This window comes from Haliotis cracherodii, unplaced genomic scaffold (genome assembly GCF_022045235.1).
Source record: "Haliotis cracherodii isolate W230 unplaced genomic scaffold, xgHalCrac1.p SCAF_2, whole genome shotgun sequence".
In the NCBI taxonomy this organism is placed as follows: Eukaryota; Metazoa; Mollusca; class Gastropoda; order Lepetellida; family Haliotidae; genus Haliotis; species Haliotis cracherodii.
The window spans coordinates 36,245,550-36,270,879 of record NW_027266275.1 but is presented as its reverse complement, the minus strand read 5'-3'; the positions used below and the strand labels follow the sequence as shown (position 1 = coordinate 36,270,879).

The window sequence follows — 25,330 nt, the reverse complement described above, 5'->3', positions numbered from 1 at the left end:
CAGGTTAATTCAATGTCAAGTTAATAGCGACTTGCATGCATGTGTATATGTTGATGCTTGTACTAGTCCGGACTAATGTTGGTTTTACAGTGCCAGTCCACTGAGATACCAAGCCACAGTTTAACACAGATACCCACACAAGTATGAATAATCGAATCTAGATTTCTATGGAACTGTTCATACGTATCCCCATGTTTTGTACATCAGCAACCCATAGTTCATGTGAATTATAATTACACAAATGATAACATTTTTGTCTCCAAATGAGAACATAGTTTTGATCCATAATCAGATTAAATGAAAGACTTGAATGATATGACAATACTAAAATGGTGATCACTACCAATAAGCCATCTAAACAGATGATTAAACAGTTTGTGAGAGGATGCATATCAAGACAGAAGGAAGCAAATTGTTATCTTGCCATGCACTGGTGCATCTTTATCGCATTAGTAAACAAATTCACGACCATTGGAATCAATACAGCTAAGATTAATTTTTTCCCATTTTGGCATTACATTTTAATGTTGATTGGTTACATTGAACAGACTGCTATAGTGTAATATAAACTGAATAAATAGGTGTACTATCAATAATCATGTACAATAACACTGTTCCCTTTACTACAATGCTCATTGATCATGTCGCAAATATTTATTCCATCTGGAAAGCATTTTCTCGCTAAAGAATATTCTGGAAAAGAGTGTTTATTTGATGGAATGTTAATTAGTTAAAAAGATAAATCCTGATGAGTACAAAGAATAGATGAAGAAACAGATGCATCCACTACACTTCAGTAATATTTCTCCAACAATGTATTATCAGCTGCTCCAGTTACACTAAACTTTCAATCTCTGACAAACACCAAGAATTGAATGTCACACTGTCAGCTGAATGTCGTATCCGAGCCTAGCTTCATCCAACATAGTCAGTATTGACACCATTTAGCAATACAATCAAATTCTTCAAGATTTTTGTTTGTGTCATAAGAATTAAACACAGAAAACTGCCTTGTCCATTATGTGCTCCAAAGATTAATGTGAAAAGACCCAATTTTCATCATTTGTTTGTTTTGTTTGTTGTTTAACACTGCACTCAGGAAATATATCAGCCATATGATGGCAGTCTGTAAATAAAGCAGTCTGGACCAGACAATCCAGTGATTGACATCATGAGCATCGATCCATGCAATTGGGATATGATGACATGCATCAACCAAATCAGCGAGCCTGACCACCCAATCCCGTTAGTCGCCTCTTACAAGAAGGTTTAAGTAGTAAGATGGGAAGATACTAAAAACACCAGCAGCCTTCGAAATTCACGTTGGTCTGCTAGCCCGAGACTACTGAAATGTGCCAAGGACAAGCGGGACCAAATGGGCTTTAACATCGAGTTCAGCATTATTAAAGTTATAGTGCAACATGCCTGCACGTGTACGTGTGTGAGTGTCTGTTTGTACTAGTCCAGACTAATGCCAATTTTATAGTGCTGGCTCACTGAGACACCATGACCCAGTTTAACATAAATACCCCACTCAGACATAGCATACTGGCTCCGAGCAGACCTGTCTTTGTTTTAGCCCCTTACTGCCGAGTGCCAGGCAGGGTAACAAAAATGGATTGAACCCTGGTCCTTCTGCTCTCTGGGCTTCTGCTCTACCACTAGACTACAGCAGGAGGTGAGGACAAGTAAAAATCCAATGCTGGTGGTCCTAATAGACTAGAAGCATTTGACAGCTATAATTCCAAACCAGTGCTCAAGCTTTAGAATAAAACTGACAGAAAATGTAAACATAATATACATTTGTGTTTTGTTCAAGCAGGATTAGCTACAAACTTGGAGGACTGGGGAAATATTTTTCACTAGTTGTCTGAACCAGTCTTAAAATAAAATTAAAAATTGTTCCAAGAAGTTACACTGTACACATGAGAAACTGCCTGCTGTATGGTGGGAGGGCCGATAGGTGCTTCGAATATTCTGAACAGGAATGATGTACATAGGACTGTCTCCTTCAGTCACCTTGAAGTGTCAACAATAACAGTAGCTCACTTTACAAAAAATTAATTTGTATAACATGTATAAGGCAAAGTGAGTGAGGAGAGTTCTATGCTGATTTTCTGGTAAAACCAGTTACTATCTCCTTTTTCCTGCTTATCTTAATACAGGGTCACAATTTTGTACATGTTCATAATTTAGGTTCTGCACAACTTTCCGCTTACACATTACAATCGTCACTCAAGCATGTCCATGTGTTCAAGCCACATAGCAGCTTAAAGATCGGCCAAGCATAGCTGAAAGCATCCAACCAAACTATAAATGGAAATTATTCAAATGTATTTCAAATGTACAGAGAAAATAAGCTAAGTTTACCAATATTCTGAATATGATCTATTGAAAGCAAATTAATTCAGTTTCTAATCATGCTAATAGGACTGAATCAAAGTATGGAACATAATCCAGCAATCACTATTTTGCAGATGAAATACATATACCGTAATACCATCAGACTGTGTTGGGGTTCAACAAACAGTATTTCAGTTACATCAAAGCATGTTAACTTTAGTTTGTTGTTTATCAAAGCACTCAGCAATATTCCAGCTACATATGGCAGGCTGTATTGTGTATATACTGAGTCTGGACTAGACAACCTTGTGAATGACATCAACAATCCATGCCACCAGGCTACGCTGACAGGCTATAAACCAAGTTACTGAACCTGACCTCTATAGCAGAAACTTCAAGGGCCAAGATTTCCGCGATGTCAGCTAGTAAGCAGCAGTAATCATCACACACTGACACGCTTTATGGAATATTAATGAGTAACAATCATTTGTCATCTAAGGATAATTTAGTAGTTCATTACGATCATAGTTATCTCAAAAGCTGAATCAATATTCCCGAGTTTTCAGTAACTTATTTTTTCCAAATGCTGAAGGCAGTTGATGCTTAAAACATTCCCTTACTGAACACATGCTACTTCAAATAAAGTGTGTGTGTGTGTGTGTGTGTGTGTGTGTGTGTGTGTGTGTGTGTGTGTGTGTGTGTGTGTGTGTGTGTGTGTGTGTGTGTGTGTGTGTGCTAAAGTCCATACTTATGCCAGTTTTACAGTGCTAGCCCATTGAGATACCATGCCTCAGATTAACATGGATACCCCACACAGTACACTGGTAATACTGACTCCAAGCCAACCAGTCCTTGTTTTATCCCTTTCATACCAAGAACCAGGCAGGTTACCATCTCTTAACGTCTTTTCTTCAGACACAGCAATGGATAGAACCACCAGGTAGATGCTCTATCATCTATAACTTTGGAGGCCACTTCAGTTTGATGTTAATTCCACACAGGTCCCAGTGGATGGTCAAATGTTAAAATTTCTTGGTACTGAATACTCAATAACAATCATTGTCTCTCTATATATATCAAGTTGATCAGACCCCACAGCTGTGAAACAGACACGACATTATACAAATGATGACATCATGTGTTTCCGTGATAAGCAAACCCACCTCAATGAGGACAAAAACCAAACTAAATCAATATGTCCTGATATGCTGATAACTATTGCTCAAACTTAATATTAAATTAATGTGGTATGCATTTCACCAAGCTGAACGAAATGTTGTTGTTTTTTTAAAATTTAAGATATAGAAGAAAAGAATTATCAAGAAAAGTACTCATGCACAGTGATAAGACCAAACATTTCCAGGATCAAATCTTATCCAATTTTCAACCAATCAAAATGACACACATACTCCTATCCATTTCACAATGCTTGAATGACATTGACAGTGACTTTGAACTTTGAAATAAGCGATAGATGTGACAGCTGTTGACAGCTAATGACAGGCACATATAATCAGTATCAGTAATCCGATCAATCCCAATAAATACCGAATCACTTATGGCCATCCTTGATTATCCTGTGTATCATATCTGTTTTTTTATGATCAATACCCTGGAGCTATTTGCCACTATAGCTTGGTTTCAAGTCCTTTTTGCATGAGAGAACACTAATAATAGCCACCAACTGAAATTACATCTTTCATGATTGAGACATGCTGTAATATCACCAGTATAGGGCTAGAATTGATAGGTTCCATCTCGAATATAACTGGTAACATCTTGCAGCATACTGACATATCTATGTGTTAATCCAGCTTCAATCTAACACTCACACGTGAGTCTGGCAAACACGTTTAACACAGACTAATAAAACACAAAATGTACTAGTTTGCCAGACTATCACATTTTTAAACACTCCTGTCAGTCAAATATATCCAGAGGCTGAACATAAGATCAAGAGTTTGACGATGAAAATCATGATGAAAAGTCATCTGGTTCATCACGAAGTTGCAGCCATTAGCTACAAACAGAGTGCATTAAGGCCAATATAAAGGGCTTATTCGTACGAAAATGAAACCTGTTGTGCTTTCGATTAACAGACTCTAATAGGCATGCAAAGAAACCAACAAGTCCTGTTTAATGGAAAATACTGACATTGGGATACTTAAACTGACTTTAAGGAAACAATCACCTCAAGTTAATCATGCTAATATTTGTACAACCTTAATTTATTCAATTGTACCAGTACCTTTTTATCATAGTGAATTAATCCTCACCTGAACTCAAAGCTAATTATTCAAACATCTGCCAGGTTATGTATACATGATATATATGAAATATTGAGTGATCCTGGCAACTGGCTATATTCATTATTGTAACTTGAGGTCACATATGTCAAGACAAAAATTACAACATTTCTGGTATCACAAATATTACATATTTTGTAGAATAATAATTTGTAGATCTATATTGCCAAGATACAAAATTATGTGTTTAAATTAAAGTTAGTCCTGACTTGTGATTAAACAGACAGTATTTCAGGTGCATTATGGTATGTCAACTTGACATGCATAGCACAGGATGAAAGCATGTGTTAGATATTTACCAAGAGAGTGAAACCCATGGCCTCACACTGGTAAATGTTGCTGAGGAACCAAGGATGATAATTGCGGCAAATTTGTACCCCTTATACATGAATACATTTCGTGATAAAGATATCAATATTGCATCCATGGTATATTGCTTTTAAGAATCAGAAAAACTTTGATTTCAAAGCAAGATTTAAGAATGCTTGTGTTAAAACTGTTTTTCAAACAAAATTTCACTGCTAGGGCATATTAGTCATTGACAAATAGGACTAAATGTGTAAAAATATAATAGTATTGATATGCCAAGAAATTGGCAAGAAAGAAAAAAGTATTTAGAAGAAAGTATATACAGGGATGCAGATGATGAAGAATGGATGAACACATATAATACAAGCTCACGTTGACTATGACAATGGGAGCAAATAAAACAAAATATTGCAATCTGACACTTCAAACAAACTGGTACCCCCATCATAAAGCTCCATTTTGAATGCTTGAATGATGAAAATCTCCAACTCTAAATTCCCATGTCAATATACCTAACCTTAATTAAAGATCACTGAAATAGCTTTACATTCTTCCAGTGATACTAGACATCTGCTTGTCACATACCGCCTCTCATATCTGCAACGCAGTTTAAGAAAACCAAACTCATTACAAACCCAAGCTGTTTCAACATGAATTAAACAAATAACCATGACAACTAATGTGTGGTGATGACAGAAATTTGAGCCTTCAACATGTTCAACATTATTAGTAGCCATTGGAGTGGTAGAGCATGGGGAGAAGTAACCAAGGTTTTATATTCACTTCTCTTTACATTACTTCAGCCTTGTGTTACAAGAAGATGAAGAAGGCGTAGACGGCCAGTACAGGAGACCAACACAAGCTGGGAAACACATACTGCTATGCCAGTCTCATCCTCAGTTATCCTCAGTATTACCGTATAAAGCACCTTGGGTTTATAGAATTTGCAAAGTGTAAGTGTGTGTGTGTGTGTGTGTGTGTGTGTGTGTGTTTTGGTGCTTTTGGGGGCAGTCAAGACATGATTTTATCTCCTGGACCATACTGTCCCCCTGCAACAAACCAATGACCCCCAACATCACATTGAAGACCCCTTCAGAACAAACAAGATGTCATGATGACCCCTACATTTGGGTGGCCATGGCAAATCAATGCTAAATACCCAGGCGCCACATGCCGTCACAGCTTCGTTGTGAGTGCCTTATGGATGCTCTGATGCTAAATAAAGCCATGGCACCTCATAGAAGAGAAACAAAATACACTGGATAATCAATGATGTGTCATATCAATCACAGAAGAACTGCATACATAATTGTTCTCCATCTCCCGTACTATGTTGCTAGTACTCCAATTGACAAGCAGAAAAAAGGATAATTAGAGATGTTATATACCACGATCAAAAGGTCATGAGAGAAGATACATTTGGCATTTGCATATGGAAGCATTAAGAAGTACTGATCAAACATTCCATGCTTGAGACACACATACATTCTGAAGCCCACAAGCAGAGTTTAGACAGTTAGAAACATCTGGTGATTAGGATTATTTGTTGAAACCTATTCAAATGTTTACAAGTCATGGTAGGCATAGTTAAGTGACTAAATCAGTGTTGGCTTCTAAACGGTCATAAATTATCAGAAAAGGTTGAAAATCAAGACATGAAATGCTTCACTCCACATTAGCTGTAAGAAGTTAAGATAGGCCAAGGGTCCTTGATTTACCTGGGAATGTCTTGATCTAAGGACTCTTAATATTTACTTTTTAGCAGTCTTCAAACTTAAGTGGGGCCCTTAGCTTCTGAGGTATTTACATCCAGACACCCCCTAAAACTTTATCTACCATGTATTAACATTAGGGTTATGGAGAAGGAGGCCTGGACTTTCATGTTTCATTTCTAACACTGTTTGACATTAGGTTTATCATGTTTATGACAAGAACCTCCTAAATTTCATCCCTAATTTCAAACAATGATCAGCCTAGAAAGTCCTTGTAATCACAAACATAATTGATACAACTAATTCAGTACAGGAAAACTGGTAGATATCGGTGACAGGCAGAAGTAACCAAGTTCTTTTTGCTGCATATAATGTGATACCTAGTGAACATACATGCCGGTAATGCATCTTCAATGCCATACAACACTATGGTATCTACAGGGGAAACAGCAGTAGAAATCAACCAAAACCATTTCCATTTGCTATACTGAATAGTGATACCATGGTTAAAATTCAACAGAGTTTCTTGGGTCCTTAAGTTTGCTGCTGTAGTTTTGTTTTTTTTCAAATTTAGGGACCCTCATAAACCTTTCACATTCGGGTCATGACAAGTACTCTTGACGTCCATGCTAAATCTAGTTTAACAAATGTTATATTTGGGATAACACTTAGTAAAGTACAGTGGCTGAGTGGGTTAGATCGCTGACTTTGTGTGCAGGCGGCAATTAGGTGCCTCACTCTGGCAGTGTGGGTTCAAATCGCGGATGCGACTCAACCCAAAAAAGGACGAGAATCTGTGCTATCCTAAATATAATATTTGTAACATTTCACCACTTGAAATTGTGAATTTATAAATCTTGTTTGTTGTTTAATGCTGCAATCAGCAGTATGCCATCACTATGACGGCAGCCTGTAAACCTGCTGACCATACAAACCAGTGATTAATACCGTGAGCAACGATCCACTACAACAATGACACGCAATCAACCAAGCCACCAAGTCTGAACACGTGTTCCAACTGGTCCCCCTCTAATAAGCAGCACATGTTGCCGGGCACCTATTCTAACCTGGAATCCCAATTGGGTGCTTAACTTTGAACGATGGATAGCATATTCAGGCCTTTCCCAAAATGCCTGAAATTTGACTTGTTTTGGGGACATCTTTAATATTAACATAATGAGGCAATCTGATTTGGGTGAGTGGGCTTGTGCCAATTTCTATCGATGAATACACTTTACGTCACTAGTCTATTTATAAACATAATAATGTAACTACCGCAATAATATAGCCTACCATGCTACTCAGTTTCGACATAGAATATGCATGTTTCTGATCCTGACAAGTGTCCACTATATTACATGCTTGACACTGCCAATAAGTGTCATAGTATGCTGTGATGAAATCAATAAATTATCACAACATTTTATCATGTAAAATATAGCAGACCATTAAAAACAAGAAACTATACTTGCCCCTGAAAGAACTAATAGAATTGGACAGATACAAACAGGTGAATGGTCAGTTCTCAGCATATTACAAATTACAGCATGTATAGTTGAACCCCAGCACCACATACACACAGCAACACAGCAAGTACCAGTATAATAGTTAGGCTAGTTAGGCTTGTAACCATGGTAACCCTCAACCCAGTATGACAAAAGCAAAACAGTGGTTCGTTTGTCCTTCCTAACAATCCCAAATTCGTCTGACTGAAATAAGTTTTATATCCTTAACCTGTCATTCTAAATTTTTTTTGTCAATCTGAATATGCATTTAACATGTTTAGAAAAGTAGAAAATTGAAAAGTACCAAAAGGAGGTGTTCAATGAGAAGACAATCTACTTACCATGCTGACCCTAAACAATGGTTTAGGCATGCATGGTACTGGGAAACCAATACAAGGAAACCCTGTTAATCCAGACAATACTTCCACAGAGATATAGTCCACATTAACACAACATATGGACACATGAATAACTGTTAATAGTGGATAGGTAGAAGTTCCAAACCATGATAGAATTGTCAAGAAAGTTCCATTTCCAGATTAACAGAGTCCAGACTAACAAGGTTTCAGTGTACAGGGTGATGTGTGCCTGTCCTGAACCCTGCCTACGTGAGACAATGGAGGAATGATGTATTAGGGCAGGAGAAGGAGACAAACTACTTACACCATCCTCCTCGTCCTCCTGGAATACAAGGAGGAACTGTCACACAAGCATACAACATCTGGCTTACCTATGGAAACAACGCCAGGCTTCCCTACGGACATAACGCCAGGCTTAACTATGGATACCAAGCCAGGCTTACCTACGGATACAACGCCAGGCTTCCCTACGGATACAACGCCAGGCTTACCTACGGATACAACGCCAGGCTTACCTACGGATACAATGCCAGGCTTACCTATGGATTCAACACCAGGCTTACTTATGGATACAACGCCAGGCTTTCCTACAGATACAACGCCAGGCTTACCTATGGATACAACGCCAGGCTTACCTACAGATACAACGCACGGCTTACCTATGGATACAACACCAGGCTTACCTACGGACACAATGCCAGGCTTACCTATGGATATAACGCCAGGGATTACCTACAGACTTAGCCACATCTGCAACACCTTGCTAGTAGTTGAATTGTACTACACCTTCTTACAGCACAAACTTTGAAACTGTTAGTGATTAATATTTTCAGGACTTGGAACCAAGCTACAGTACCAGAAATCTTGCTCTACTTGTTGCTCAAATATTCTGAAACTTTGTGAGAACTTAACTAAGCTATACATCACCAAAACTACAGGCTTGAATACAGGATATTCCTTCATCAACCAGGAACACATACGGGTGTCATGTAGTAGGGACGCATTTACTTGTATTCAGGTGAGGCAAATGAGCCCTAGACCTAGCATATATTTTGTCCAAACCATATCATACATATAAATACTCATTTACAACCAGGGCTAGCTGAAAACATTATCAGAATTATTGCAGGGAAAGATATGGTAATGATTATCAATATGAAAATTGTGTCATGGATACTATCTTACGTAAACTATTGTGAGTTTTAATTCACTGAAGCAAACTTGTTTTGTCCATTGCCAAAGATGAAAGCAACTGAAATCTTAAGTGTCCACAAAGTAATCCATACATAAATGTGTGACCACTCACCAATGATGTGATAAATGTTGTCTTCTCTCTTAGCTTTTGGCACATTTGCTTAAAGTTGCGTATCCGATATATATCAATAATTGATCGATATATTGTTAATGATTATCAATCTCTGTGATCTATATTGATTGCCAGCCCTATTTACAACTATAATTAACAAATATAAATCACAACCCAGTTAGAGAAAAAAAGAATATTACGGAGTACCTCGGCCATGGTAACTCTCATCTTCATTTATAATGCAATTAACAAGAACTGTTTACAATTCAGGGTACCCAAGCTGCTTTTTGTAAAATGATTAATGCAGTTTTGAAAAGAGGGAGAACAACTCAGGAAGACTTTGAGACTGTTTCTATCAATAAATTGATTTACTTCAGAAAAGAATAACCAGGACTAAGGAAGTATCTCATTACCATGGTTACTGGCAGTCTAATTTCATAATAATTATTCTATGACTATTTTCATGATTTTGGTGAGATGTTTTAGAAAATATGAAACAAGGTTAATAATTAATATTCATGCTATCTTTAGAGGTCATCCTATAAACAGAAGATTACAGTGGGGTACTGTGTGGGACATTACAATCCACAGAAAGCAACAACTCACAACACCATGCAAGAGAAGAAGAACTAGGAACGATAAAGGGCCTTTTCATCAACAAGAATTGTATAGCATGGTATAGTTTCAGAGCAAAACATTTAGAAAACATTATGAATGTTATCACATGGTCATATGAATGTGAACTGGACTCACAACAACGCTAAATGAGTGAGTGCGCCAAAAACGTATCAAATCAGACTTTAGAAGCTTTCAGGAGCAAGTCTCAGATGTAGATGAAGTCAACATATGGTAAACTTATTCATCTTGGTCACATTCAGACTTGCTCAGTTACAGTTTCACTTGAAAAAAACAAGCATTTTTCACTTATTTTAACATATAAAGATGTCACCCATTTCAACGTGTTGAATTATCCCATAAGTTTGAAATTTTACATTTAATGTGGCCCAAAAGGGTCCTTATCATACCACATCCTTCCATCGAAGCCGTGGAAGGAGGTAAACAATAACTTCTAGGTCAACTCTCTGCTATCAGTGTTTACTTATATGCATGGGGCTGGAAAGCAACAAGTCAGATGACAGAATATTACTTACCGACAAATCTTTAAAAGGATGAATTATGATGCCTAGGGGTAATCGTGCTTTATTCAGTAATGATGATGTCTGCGGTATGGCGTTCAGAGTACATCGGAATATACTGGAAAAAGAAAAAAAACATGGCTGTTAACATGATACAATGTCTAAATAAATAATAACTGAAGCTTGTTTCTTATCTGAAGCACAAACCCAGTTGTTTGAAGAAAAGGGGTCAGCAATGTTGTTTAATTACTTGGCTTACATTATTAGTATTGTGCAGACCTTCATTGTAGTGTGAGCAAGTGGGTTGGACCTAAAGCCACTTTGAACAGGTTTTCAGCAATATAACAGAATGTCAGCTTCATGTGGAAGGACTGCCAAAGTAACATAGGTCATGGACACTCATCACTTTGGTGAAACCTACAGGCATAGCAATGATACTGATCGACCATAGTCTGGATAAGAATCATTAACAGAACCAGCAGGCAATGGAACTAAAGGAAAACCAGTGTTCTTGGGGACTGACTTCACTATTCCTGGTCAACATGGTCAAGGTATAAGCCAATACCATCCTGTCATTCACACTTTTTCACAGGAGTTATTATAACATAACACAAGCTACAATTTCATAATTAGTCCTTACATGCTTACATGTCCTGAGCTTAGTAGGGCTTTGTCTGTTCTGCTAGTCAAGACTGATTCTTGAAGAGAACTTATTCTTCCTCTGAATGTCTACATTATGTCAAGAACTGTGAAGAGCATCAGTTCATTTTCAAACAAGATTTGAGGTGCACAGTATGAAAATGAGCATAGCATCTTCCCACATACACAGTGCAGATTGTATTACTTACTCTGGGTTACAGTTGACTTTCTTGAAGTCGTGTTGAAAGCCTGGCTTCACCGTCTCAAGTCCGTCTGTAGGGATGAGACGACGTTCCTGCATCAGGTTCAGAAAGCGCTGGGAATCCTGGGAACACAGAAAAGCTGCTGGTCAAGACATCCTCCCAATACCACATTGTTTCATTTGGGGGTGGGGGGGGGTGTTTCCCATGCAGAGCTGTCTTACCTGGTGAATTTCATCTTGCTTTCTGGCCTAAATGCATCACTGCATACACTTTGGATATTTTACGACTGCAATTTGGTATTTTGAAATCAACATTGTTAACATTAATTAAAATTATTTGAACTACCTACTAACCATGATTGAGATTTAAGTACTATCCCATGAATATTTGCTTCGACAGTGATGCTGACGTAAGTCAGGAGCATTTTGCTGTGATTTGTGCATCTGCACAGCGAATTATGGGCCCTTAAATGACTAGGCTAACCATGTCTCTAACGACATCAAAGTATGTTTTATTGGTATGCGCATACTGTAAGTAAATAAATTGTTTAAAAAATTAAAGTAAAAAACTTCTAAAGACAAAATACTACTCACATCTACGCCCATATTTGAGAAGTTTGACAGTATATCATTTGGGTTGCTGCTTCCACCCCCCGGCTGGTATCCCCCTGCCGGACCCGACATTGGACCAGGGGCAGGCTGTCCCCCAGGCATCTGACTGTAGCCTGGTTGTGGTGGTCCTTGGTACCCTTGTGACAAAGGCGGGGCCTGGTACTGTGGTGCACCTCCAGGCTGGTACCCTTGGGTACTGCTAGGTTGGTACCCTTGGGTACTGCTAGGTTGGTATCCTTGTGTGCTGGTTGGCTGGTATCCTGGTGCAGGGCCAGGCTGGTATGCTGGTGCACCTGTTGGCTGGTATCCTTGTGTACTGCTAGGTTGATACGCTGGTGCTCCAGTTGGCTGGTATCCTTGTGTACTGCTAGGTTGATACGTTGGTGCTCCAGTTGGCTGGTATCCTTGGGGTGGTCCCTGGTAGCCTTGCTGCCCTTGTGGAGCTGGCATGGAGTTGGAGGGCTACAAGAGAGGAATGAGTAAGTGAAAGAGCGAGTGAATGAGTGAGTGAATGATTGAGTGAGTTTTACAACACTTCGAAACGGGAGTTCTGTTATATCTTGATTCTTTACATCTCATATTGATTCAGTATTTAATCAAATTTCATCATTGTTTATTTGTTTGTTGCATACATCAACATTCAAGATATACAACAGTGGTCTATAAATATTCAGTTCTGGACCAGAACATCCACTGATTGATATTATGTACAACAATCCACACTGTTGGGGTACAATGACACTCTATCAACCAAGTGAGCGAGCCTGACCAACCCATCCATAAAATCATCTCATACGTAGTAAAATCTAGATATTTTTTACATTTGTATACTTATCCTGCATAACTCCTTGATGCATTTACTGCAGTGTAAGACCAAGCTGTGTGAAGTTCAGCTGAAGAAGAAGTTGTTCCAACTAGTTGTGCAGCCCATCCCATCACATCGCGCCCACATGACAATGGAAGTGATGATGTCAGGGATCGACCATTGCTGCTGTCACTCAGACTGAACAGTCCTGTTTTGAGTTTGTCAAGCCTAATCCATTGACATCCGTTGCATGGTTCTCAACACTTTGTGTATTTGTGATTTATATCCTTCCTATGGTTTGTGACTTCATATCTTACATACTATTTTTGTGATTGCGTTAACATTTTATGCTTGATGGTAGCTTTTTTCATAGTAAATATCAGGCGTATATCACATAGCGCCCAGGTGACCATGGAAGTGACGATGACACAGATCAACACATTACTGCTAGATCTGAAGACATCATGGAGAGGCAGCTGTGTGACGGGTGGGCCAGTTTAGACTAAGTATTGCAGGATGAGTATACAAATATAAAAAATATCTAGATTTTACTAGATGTGTTAACTTATCCTGCATTACCTCTCAATGCATTTTTACCTGATGGTACAGCAGAGGGCATACCTTCAGATATGATCCCGAAGAAAGCCATGACGATGTCCAGACACTCAGCAAAGCATCCTTAGCAATAAGATGCGAGAGGTCCAATCTCATTAAAATCAGATCTTAGTTCTCGCTATCGCTGAACAAAGATCTGAGGACATCCCATTACGGGTCACGTCAGACCGACCTTGTGCAAATTTTGACCGACCAATGGAAGGACTGACAAGAAGTCGACATTAGCCAATCAGAACGCAGCTTTCTCGTTCTTTACAACCAGGGGTTGTCTGGCCTGGAGAGAGCGTCCGCCAGAATGTTCTGGCATTCCGGGATGTGTTGGAAAAACCACACCGTCTGTTGTTGTGCTGACACCACACCACCGTGATGTTGTCAGTCAAGATGGCGACTTGGGTGTGCTCGAGGGTATGCTGCCAGTGAGAGACTGCCAGAATGAGAGCCTCCAGTTCCAAGATGATGATTTTCCACTGGCAATGCTTAGGATGAGCGTGGTTGTGTTCTGGTGGTTCAGAAGGAAATTATCAACATATGCCTCAAACTGTATATGCCTCAGGTGGAGGAAGGTGGCTTGGTGATGCGTGTAAATAACTGTTTAAGTCCACTCGTCCTAATGATGATAACATATAGCAAAACCCTTAATAATGGCAAATTTCTACTGGTCCTTATGATACATAAAATATTGGGCAGTTTGGCAAGGAGTATAGGACTTGTGCTAATTTCTAACGCTGATCTGTAGCCATGAGGGGTTCATATATGGGGCCTGGAGAAGCTGTTGAGGTGTCTGCTGGAAGGCCGGAGGTCTGAAACCCGGGGGCACTGATGGCACTGTTCAGAGGTGCTGGCGCCGATAACAAGTAGTACGCCAGCGGGAAGGCATCATGGTCAATGGCATCATCTCATCGTCGATAGAGATTGATGAGCTGGAGGTGAAGTCAGTCATAGAGGTGTAGAAGCTGGGGGCTTCCAGCCCTAAGAAGAGGGAGTAGGCATGGCTGGACGGGAAGTAGCAGCCTCAGAGGCTTCTTTTTCGCTAGTTTGCAAGCTTTCTGAGAACAATGTTTCCGTGAGACCCTCAGGTACTTGGAGAAGGCTGTTGGTGAGAGTGGTAAGCAAGAGCTAACTTTGCAGCTGTAGAACACATATCAGTGCAGTCCAGACACAAGGGGTGGGAGTTCCAGCCAGACTTGTTACCTGGCACTTAGTGCAACGGGGCATAAATCCACAATGAAGCAGAGGTGCAATCACAATGCGTTCTCTCTTTGAGGTGTGCATGCAATATTGAAAATCCAAGAACACAGAGGTTAAAGGATAACATTATGCAAGAAAAAATGCTTTAAAACCCATGGGGAAGCACAGGTACAACATCATAAACAAAGTACAAAGCAACACATAGAATACAAAACATAAGATACCAAAAAACATGACCATGGGATGAATTTAAAATGGCCAATTGGAACAACGATATGCCTGATATTTACAATGAAAAAAGCCACCATCAAGCATAAAATGTTAACGCAATCTCAAAAATAGTACGTAAGATATGAAGTCACAAACCATAGGAAGGATATAAATCACAAATACACAAAGTGTTGAGTAATAAGCAAAGGATGTCGATGGATTAGGCTTGACAAACTCATAACAGGACTGTTCAGTCTGTGTGACAGCAGTAATGGTCGATCCCTGACATCATCACTTCCGTGGTCATGCGATGGGATGGGCTGCACAACAAGTTGAACAACTTTTTCTTCAGCTGAACCTCACACAGTTTGGTCTCCATGTCAAAACACAGCAGTAACTGCTTCAAAGAGTAGTGCAGGAGAAGTTAAAAAATGACAAGAATAATTTGCCTGGGATCAATTGTCACACCAACCACAATCTTCTGCAAGAAAGCACACTACTACTGCCATACTCCACTGACAAGTTCCATCAGACCATTCTGGACATCTGACGTCAACTACTGACATCATGACATTTCCCTGTTACCCTACTCACCATTTGAGGGTACTGCCTCCTCCCCGTGATCCCTGTGGTTCGACTCATGTCTTGTGACGGTGGGGCAGCTGAGCCTGGGGGTGAGGACACTGGAGTCATGCCTGTCAGCAGCAAGCAGAACAGTATGTTTAACATTTATGAAATCCCAACAGGGTGATTCTTGGATATCAAAGTTGGACATCAACCATAAAGTGTAACTCACAATCTCACAATCTCTAATCATGCAACCTCTAAAGTTTAACACAAAACAACTGTTACTGACTGTATGACCGATTCAATATACTTTAAAATGCATAGTCTGGAATGGATGTCGCAACTTTGAAACTGGTACCCAAAGCTTAAGAAAGCTGCTTTCTAAGTGGCTAACGTTGACTTCCTGTTGGTCATTTCATTGGTAGGTCATAGTTCGCGAAAGGTTGTTCTGACATGACCTGTAATGGGATGTCCTCGTCGATAGCAAGAACTTGTATCTGATTTTAATAAGATTGAGGTAATCTAAGCATGTGAATTATCCTGTTTTCTTTATTTAAAGCATTAATTGTTTATTGTTAAGCAAGTTAATCTCTGCAGCCGTTGTAATATGCAGCTACCAGCCGATTTGTCTCGCATCAAAACACAGGCTGTGTACTCTCGGGCAGATGACCACGGAGTACGCTGATCACTGTGTCGGATAAACGAGACTGATTAATGAGTGATTTCGGGAATTTGTTGTAAATTAGGTGTGTCGGAGTTGGAGTGCGAGAGTGTTGGATTAACGGGTCTATATAGCACTGATTTAATCGGTTCCCATCATAAGTGTCGGATAAAGCCGATTGTCGGATTAACGAGTGTCGGATTAACCAGACTCGACTGTATCTATATAATCTGGTAATATTACTTGCAACATTATTTGAGTCACAAGTACCAAAAATCAAATACAGTTTCCCACTGTATGAAGATGAAATTTCTCTGAAAATTAGCAAAATCTCATAACACGCCAAAAAATCTCATTGCTTTTGGACCAGGGGAGATTTTCTCTCATGGGTAAAAATTTCCAGGATAATCCCTGCAATTGTGATAGTTCAAAAGTTGGATATATCATTACACTATTCAAACTTTTTTTCTTGCTAAAAGGTGATTAATACAAAAGATCAGCTCTTCTATAACACTGCTAAAACATGAGCCACAGGTAGTTTTATGAGAATGACCCTGACCTTGAGGAGATGGTGCAAACTGCCCCTCCATATCATCATAAATCTGGTTTGCGATCGGTGACGGTGCCCGAGAAGATTTCTGTGAGGCTGGTTCTGGCAACAAAAGTGGTAAAATCAGTTACTGAAGTTCAATGATATAATCTGTAACTGTGACAATTTCAATAAATCAAGATAAATACCGTTAGACTTGAAATTAATGCGTCTCCAAATCAATATGACTGATGACTCCAAGACAAAAATGTGACCCAATACTAATGCTTTTACTATCCGACATCCCCTGCTTACTAACACGACATGACATGCTTAATACCATTCTACTAGGTCGATGATGATTTTGCATCACTCTTCACAAGCTCCAACAGAAGGCAAATAACAGAATTTCATGGACAGTTTTATTTGCTTACACCACTTGTTCCCAAACAATTTACCTTTGAATACATCCAAACATTTGATTTGAAAATATATTTTATAAGAACATGAATCTGTAATAGTCAAGCTTCTGCCTCAGCACTGTTACTATTTTCAGGGACAATCCCATGGCAGTAAACCCCTTTCTTCAGTGTACTGATGATAATGGAATGGACAGACCTACACATTGTCATTCGATGGATGCATTAATTAGAGACCACCTAAATCTGTAACATTCTCATAACGGTTTGAAAAAACCTCTGTATTTTCATCCATAACAATGTAATGTTACATACAACAATGAATATATACAAGATATAAGATGAAATAACATTGAACCAACTCAACATATAACAAATAATTTAACCAAGCAAAAACATTGCATTAGGCTAAGAAAAATAATAGTCTTGATTCTCAGGCACCTACCACATCATCATAGTCTGCCATACGTTTTGTTTTTATTTCCATTTTCAAAAAAACCCATAAAAATCCTCATACATGTACAAAACACAATGCACACAAAAAATTGAAAATGGAAACAAAAACAAAATGTGCAATGAACTTTAAGATGACGTGGGCAGTGCCTGAGAACCAAGCCTTATATCAAAGGTAGCACAAAAAACAAATTAAATTGTCAAAAATATTCAATGTAGTAGAGATGCAAGATAAATATTTCGAGAACATCCAACATGTTTAAGACATAAAAGGTAATTTCACAAAATTCTAATACAATAAAATTAGTTACACACATAAAGCAGAATAGAAAAATGGCATAAAGACAGAAAGGATAAACAATGATAGATGCATAATATACTGAAACAAGTGCAACCAATGTGACAATAAACAATTCAAGGCAAGCAAGGAGGGATAGTGAAGCCAGGGATGTGGTATTACCGATGCCGTGGTTACCTGAGCCGGGAGTGAGTCCAGGAGTCAGGTTCATGGTGGGGCCCACCTGGTGTGAGTACTGGCCGTGGCCATGGTAGGGGACAGGCAATTCATTAGGTCGACCTACGACATGCAATGTTAGTTTATATCACGCAGCAAAACCTCAGCTGACACTATCTGTATTTTCAAAAGCCACAATCAGGAAATATGACATAGTTTACTTTTTATTTATTTGCTCAACTATAGTGTCAAGCTATTCATCTAACTAATCTATCTCTGTATATGAAATCATAAAGATATAAAAAAATAATTTAAAATACAAGTTATCATGGTTATCATGGTTACTGTTACTGTAACCATGAACAGCCATGGCCACTCCTTATAACTGTGTGAGTGAGTATGGTGGATATCAACATCAGCTGAAGCTGTGGGGGCTACGGGGCAAAATATAGGTCCCCAGCAACCTATGCTTGTGGTGAAGAAATGGGACAGGTCGTCAGACTTGGTTGATTGTGCATGTTGTATGTCATTGTACATGTTGTATCCCAATTGCATAGATTGATACTCATGGTGCAGGGATATATACATAGGTCAGCTCAAAGGTCAATACAGTCCCAGGTCTCAAACAAAATTGCTGTAAATATTGCCAAATTGGATCTACAAATTTTTGTTTTATAGTAATAACTAAGTTTATCATGTTTATGGCTTTGTTTAGGTGACTTATTTCACTGCCCAATTTGAGCAAAATAATGTTTTTTAACCAAATTGCCCAAATTGCCTTAATTTGGAAGTCTGGATAAATCCTTGTGATGTTAATCACTGGATTGTCTGATCCTGACTCAGCTTTTTATGGATCACTGTCATGTACCTGGCATATTGCTGAGTGTGCAATTAACATCAAAGAAAAACCTACCAATCTTTCTGACCCAGTTTTGATCTACTGTATCCAAGCTAACTCATAAATTAGTTAGCTACAAATCTGTTAACCTTAATAAAAAAAACAGTGCGGCCAGAGCATTGTAAGATTAGGAGACAATGAATTTAGCTGAACATTTCTGACATTATTTGATGCAAATCAAAGCAGTATCATAGTAATTGGTAATGGCCAAAATGGCAAAGATAAATAATACAGAGGGACAGTCTATTCTAAAGATCTGGTGACCTTCTTTACACATATTAATCATGTTGATAGCTCAACATCACAAGTGTGGGAGATGGGTTGAACACCACTTGGAACAATATTTCAGTCATATCATGTTGTGTTGGCTAAAAGTGGAAAGAAAGTCTTCAGTGATGCAGGTCTTAGCTGCTTACCACCTCGATGAAACCCGTGAGCATGACAAACCAAGAACATAATCAGGGCGAATCTGGGATCCACACCCACGACCACAGGTTTCTGCTCTGCCTAAGGGACAACTCTGCACAGTGAGTGAGTTGAGTTTAATGCCACATTGAACAGTATTCCAGTTATATCATGGCGTGTTAATTTGATGTGGGAGGAAAGTGATGCAGGTCTTGGCTAAATCTCATTAAAATCAGATCTTAGTTCTCGCTATCGCTAAACACAGATCTGCGGACATCCCATTACGGGTCACGTCAGCACGACCTATCATCCGACCAATCAAAGAGTCGCTTACCAGATCATGAAAGTGACAGAATGAGTTTCCTAATCATGCAACCTCAAAAACGTTAAAACGGGGTATTCCGAAAGACAGTTAAGGCCCATATGACTGATTCCGTCAAAATTATCGTCTATCTCTCGCTTCCGCGGGATAAACATTTGAACGGAGGAAGCATTGCACAGTACGTGGGAAGCCTTGCCGTACAATCGCAACCACATATTAGGCATTCCGGAATGTTCGTTTGTTCAGTTTTCAAAACTTTAATGGAGGACTGTTTTAACATATTTTTCAAGCGTAGTCTGAAATGGAAGTCACCAGGTTGAAACGATTGCAGTAAAGCTCGAGAAAGCTGCTTTCTAATTGGCTGATGTCGACATCTTGTTAGTCGTTTCAGTGGGCGGTCAAGGTTCACGAAAGGTCGTTCTGACATGACCTATAATGGGATGTCCTCAGATCTTTGTTTAGCAGCAGCGAGAACTTCAATCTGATTTTCATGAGATTGGTCTTGGATTTTTATCACTTTGGTGAAACCCACAAGCACGGGTATTATGCAGACAAACCTAGAAACATAATATGGGCGTCTGCACAATGAATTGTGGCACCTCAACCATGTTTAACATTGCCAAAACAGATATGTTATTTTTTACAGTCCAAAAAGGAGACTCAAACGACCTTAGGTTTCTACCATGCCTAAGGGACACAACTCTGCACAGCAATTTGTGGCACAACATGTTTAACACTGCTAAAACAGCCATGTTATTTCTGCTGCCAAAATATCAATTTTCAATACATAGTTTGCACATCTTCAATAAAACCAATACAATCACGAAACGAAAGCGATGAAAATTGTTTCCTACCCAATTCCATGTATAACTGATGTAATAAATTACAAAATATAAAAAAAGATCCAAAGCAAAAATAAGCAATTGGGGTCGTCTTAAAAGAGCATGATTAGGGAGCCCCACAAAAAGCAGTATTTCATTTTAAGCAATCAGCTATATCAACAAAAACAGGTGTTTTACTCAACATGCATTTTTACCCACATCCTTGCAATGCAAATGTCCTGTGTTAAATTCAAGTAGATCCCTCTTTTAATCATATTTGTATTTTGGCATAACAGAGTGATATTTCTATAGAATTGAGTAAAGAAATATACAATTATGGGTGTGCTTGCTACAGCTGAAAGACATATTACTGGACTGAGCATGCTAAGTGAAATATTTGACTTTGCAGCATAAAAAATATGTTTTTTATCATCACCAACTACATCATGTACATGAAGTCATAAAAAGTGTGTTGGGGGTGTGTGGGGGGTGGTGGTGGGTTATTCACATCATAAATCTGTTTCCAAAGTTGCAACCTATGCTGATACCATGTAATTATCTTCTGACTATGGCCATCTAAATATACTACCGGTATACTTCTTTGCATAATTCTTAATACATTCGATACAATTGTGAGTTAATCTTGTGGGGCTGGGAAATCGAAATAAATAAAAAATAGACATATATATATATACCAATTATTTTTGTAAATGTTGAGAAAACAATGTTTTTAAACCAGCTAAATCAGCCTTAGTGGAAGTTATTGTTACACAGGCTGGTCTCAATATTTCTAAGGTGATTTTAGCATGAATTGTCCCGAAAAAACAAACTGATGTTGTGAATATCAACATGGCTGAAAAAAACATGAAATTGAAATAATGCCAATTTCTAAACAATTAAAATGATTCCACCTTATGACCTACAGCTGTTGCTACCTTTTTCACTCAAATATTACCTTTAACCATGTTAGCCCAGCCCAGCCCAGCCCAGCCATGCATGTAACACAAACCATTCTGGTACAAGGTTAATTAACAACATTCAACATGTTCAAACTGGGAACACTGGTATGATCTACATATAGTCACCATGGAAAGATGGTCTTCAGATACAGCTGACTGATAACTAGCATGCATGAGGAGCTTCACTAGCAAAAAATTGATGACGTTCTCAAATTTCACTATAATCTATATATTCAGATGCTTAACATTAGCTCAGCGGGATTTTTAGAACTGGCCATTTTCTATTCTACTCCACTTTATGCAGGACACACATTCATGCATAAAGTATCCAATTGGAACAGAAATTAGTGCAGCAGTAAAGATAAATACTTAGTTTGATCAGATGTTAAGTATACCGTAACAATATATGATGAGTTAAATGGACATATTCATACAGTGACACATATGACTTGCACCACAGCAGCAAGGAAATCAGCTTGGGATATGGAAGCAGACAAAAAGGATATAGAGATGGATTTACCATACTTACTTGTGTGCTGCCCCTGAGGAAGGGGTGGCCCGGGTGGGCCAGGTGGCCTCAGAGGTGGGCCTGACCCTGGTGGTGCACCCATCCCCTGAGAACCCAATACAGTCGGTGGGGGTTGACCTAGACCTTGGGGTCGCATGGTTGGAGGTCCTTGCCCTGCAGACAAATTTGGGGGAGGTTGACCTGGTCCTGGGGGGCACATGGTTGGAGGTCCTTGCCCTGCAGACACAACAGGGGGAGGTTGACCTGGTCCTGGAGGCCGTATGGTTGGAGGTCCTTGCCCTGCAGACACAATAGGGGGAGGTTGACCTGGTCCCGGGGGCCTCATGGATGGGGGGCCTTGACCAGCAGACACATGGGGCAGACTAGGTCCTGGGGGCCTCACAGAAGGAGGACCCTGTAGAGGAGGACCGCCATGGGTTGGAGGTCCTGGGGGTCTAAAATTAGATGCAGGTCCTCCCATAGGTGGTCCTCCAGGCTGTATAGGAGGACCTGTGTACTGCTGACCCTGTGAAGATGGGGGAAGACCGCCCTGAACAGACTGATACCCATTGACTGTAGTCTGGCTTGTTGGTCCATTTAACATTTGCCCTGTTTGTGAAACTTGAGGATTGAAAGGTCCGCGTATTTGTGGGGATGACACATTAACATTTCCTGGACCAGCAGATGATGGTGCAGAGCCCATCATTCCCGAGGGCGGGCCTGGAGTCCTTGTTACACCACTTCCTGGGGGTTGCATAGATGGTTGGCTTGAAAAGCCATTAACCGGAGGTCTTGGTCCACCTTGTGTAGGCATGTTGCCATGTAAGGGAGGAGGCATGCCTGAAAATGGTGGTCCTGAAGGAGCCCCTGTCATCGGAGGTAAAGGAGGCTGTGGTCCACCACTAAACTGCCCAGGTGGACCTTGGGGCATGCCCATTTTTGGTGGCATGCCTGGAGCTGAAAACAAAAATTTCTTACTGATGATACCTTTTAAATAAAACATTTCAAATGCAACAATTCAATATGAGATTTGCAAAAATTTCAATCCCAAGATATAAACTGCCAAGGTAGACCTGTGGGAATGCCCATTCTGAATGGCTTACCTCATAACCTAGAGCTGAAAATATATGTAAATTTTGTACTGGTATATGATAATAGCTTCTAAATCAAATATGTCAAAAGCAAGAATTACAATGACAATAAAAGTCACTTATTTTGGCATTTCTTTCTGATTATTCATGCATTCTTTTTGACATTAATGAGGAAAGATAAACCTTTAGTCAACTTCAGTGTATGCATAATTCGATCGTTTTATATGTGTATCTAAATCGTTTTTGCCAGGGATACGGAAAATTAATTTCCAGTCAGAAATTCTGTACCCACCTCCAGACCCAGTGTGGGTATCGGGGTAGGGTAATAGGAGGTCGAGTACCAGGGTGGGAAATTTGGACTCATCCCAGCCCTAGTCCATGTAGTCATGAAGTACAATAAAGTAACAATCTTTCAAATCTCTTATTCCATCTTTCAAGCAGTAAACTCCCAGCAAAATAAAATGCTAAAACATTAAAACGTAATGTTACATATAGGAAGTCTGCCACCACTGATTGACCATCATTACAGTAGGATTCCCAGGAGTTTGTTTAGTTTGTTTAACGTTGCACTCAGCCATATTCCAGCTATATTATGGTGCCTGTAAATAATAGATTCTGGATCAGACAATCCAGGGATCGATATTGTTAGAAATGATCCACACCGTTGGGGAACAATGACACCCCATCAACATGATCAACCAAGTCTGACCATCCAGTTCACAAAGTCACCTCTTACGACCACCATGTGCCGCTAGGGACCAATTCTAATCTTGCGTCATCACAGGTTTCACAGAAGTACTACATATAAAATCTAAGAGATGCAGCCGTTTGGTTGACTTGATATGATTGGACAGAGACAAAAAAGCGGTGATGATATTTGTTTGTACTGTGTTCATTATGCCAATGATGAAGTGATGGAATGATGGAGGAGGGTCAATTTGGGAGAACATCTTAAATTCACAAGCAAGAGTACATGAGGAAATGTTGCTTTACACATGTTACATGCATAATCAGCAATATTATAATGTAACCATTCCTCCAGTGTTAGGTTACTTTTATTTGTATTACAGATGCAACTGGAAATTTATACAAAATATACAGCAGATACAACCCGTGTATGTAAAATGCACTTATGTATTCACCAATCTGGAGACTCTAACCATTTACTTCATTAAGGACAGGTATCCCAAGAAAATCAAAAGTTTAATTTAAAGTTTAAATGTTTCTTTTTGCTGAAAGATAAACAGTGAGAACTTATCATGCATATATAAACATTGATTTTTGTAATATTTCTTTGTTTCTTCTAAACAAGACGGGGCGATCGGGTAGCCTAGTGGTTAAAGCGTTGTCATCACGCCGAAAACCTGGGTTCAATTCCTGACATGGGTACAATGTGTGAAGCCCATTTCTGGTGTCCCGGCCATAATATTGCTGTAATATTTCTAAAAGCGGCGTAAAACCACTCACTCACTCTTCTAACAAGACAAGGACAACGATACTGTATCCACAGTCTAGGGAATAGATCATCTACCCAGAGAGAGGAGTGTACGCATCATACCAAAAACTGTTAAACATGATGACAGATGGTATTACTTGCAACCTGTTTAGCACTCAGCATTAGATAAAACAAGGACAGACCATCCGAGAGTTAGTACAATGTGTCTGAGTGTGGTGGCCATGTTAAATAGGAGCATTGCATCTCAGTGGACTAGCACTATAAAACTGGGATAAGGCCAGACTATTACAAGCTACAAGCTGCTACACACACATGTGCAGGAGAGACTTCAGCCCATTTCACCACCCCCATCCCTCCCCACTTCATAAATATATGTAATTAAAAGGATTGAGCAGCAATGTATACTGGCTAGCGACCAGTTATTGCAGAGGATCAATGAACGCCAACTCCCGGTTATAGCAAGCATGTGATGACATCTTGTCTTACTTTTGCTCGGTTTCAATAGAAGAGAGAAATATTTATCCAAAAATGACAAACAAA

At 39.4% G+C, this 25,330-nt stretch overlaps 1 protein-coding gene across 4 annotated transcripts in view; it reads right to left on the bottom strand.

Annotated features, from left to right (window-relative positions):
- LOC139468047 (protein transport protein Sec24A-like) overlaps positions 1–25,330 on the bottom strand; it is a 38,950-nt gene that overhangs the window by 12,332 nt on the left and 1,288 nt on the right. The window contains exons 2-9 of one of the 4 annotated variants that reach the window (XM_071249738.1): positions 22,265–23,200; positions 18,337–18,453; positions 17,035–17,127; positions 15,842–15,942; positions 12,412–12,891; positions 11,825–11,940; positions 10,992–11,094; positions 8,839–8,856 (exon numbers count right to left, since the gene is read on the bottom strand). In XM_071249738.1, the coding sequence (XP_071105839.1) occupies positions 8,839–8,856; positions 10,992–11,094; positions 11,825–11,940; positions 12,412–12,891; positions 15,842–15,942; positions 17,035–17,127; positions 18,337–18,453; positions 22,265–23,200 (1,964 nt within the window). The remainder of the gene's footprint in view (positions 1–8,838; positions 8,857–10,991; positions 11,095–11,824; positions 11,941–12,411; positions 12,892–15,841; positions 15,943–17,034; positions 17,128–18,336; positions 18,454–22,264; positions 23,201–25,330) is intronic. The other 3 variants (XM_071249739.1, XM_071249740.1, XM_071249741.1) reach the window with 3 other exon arrangements.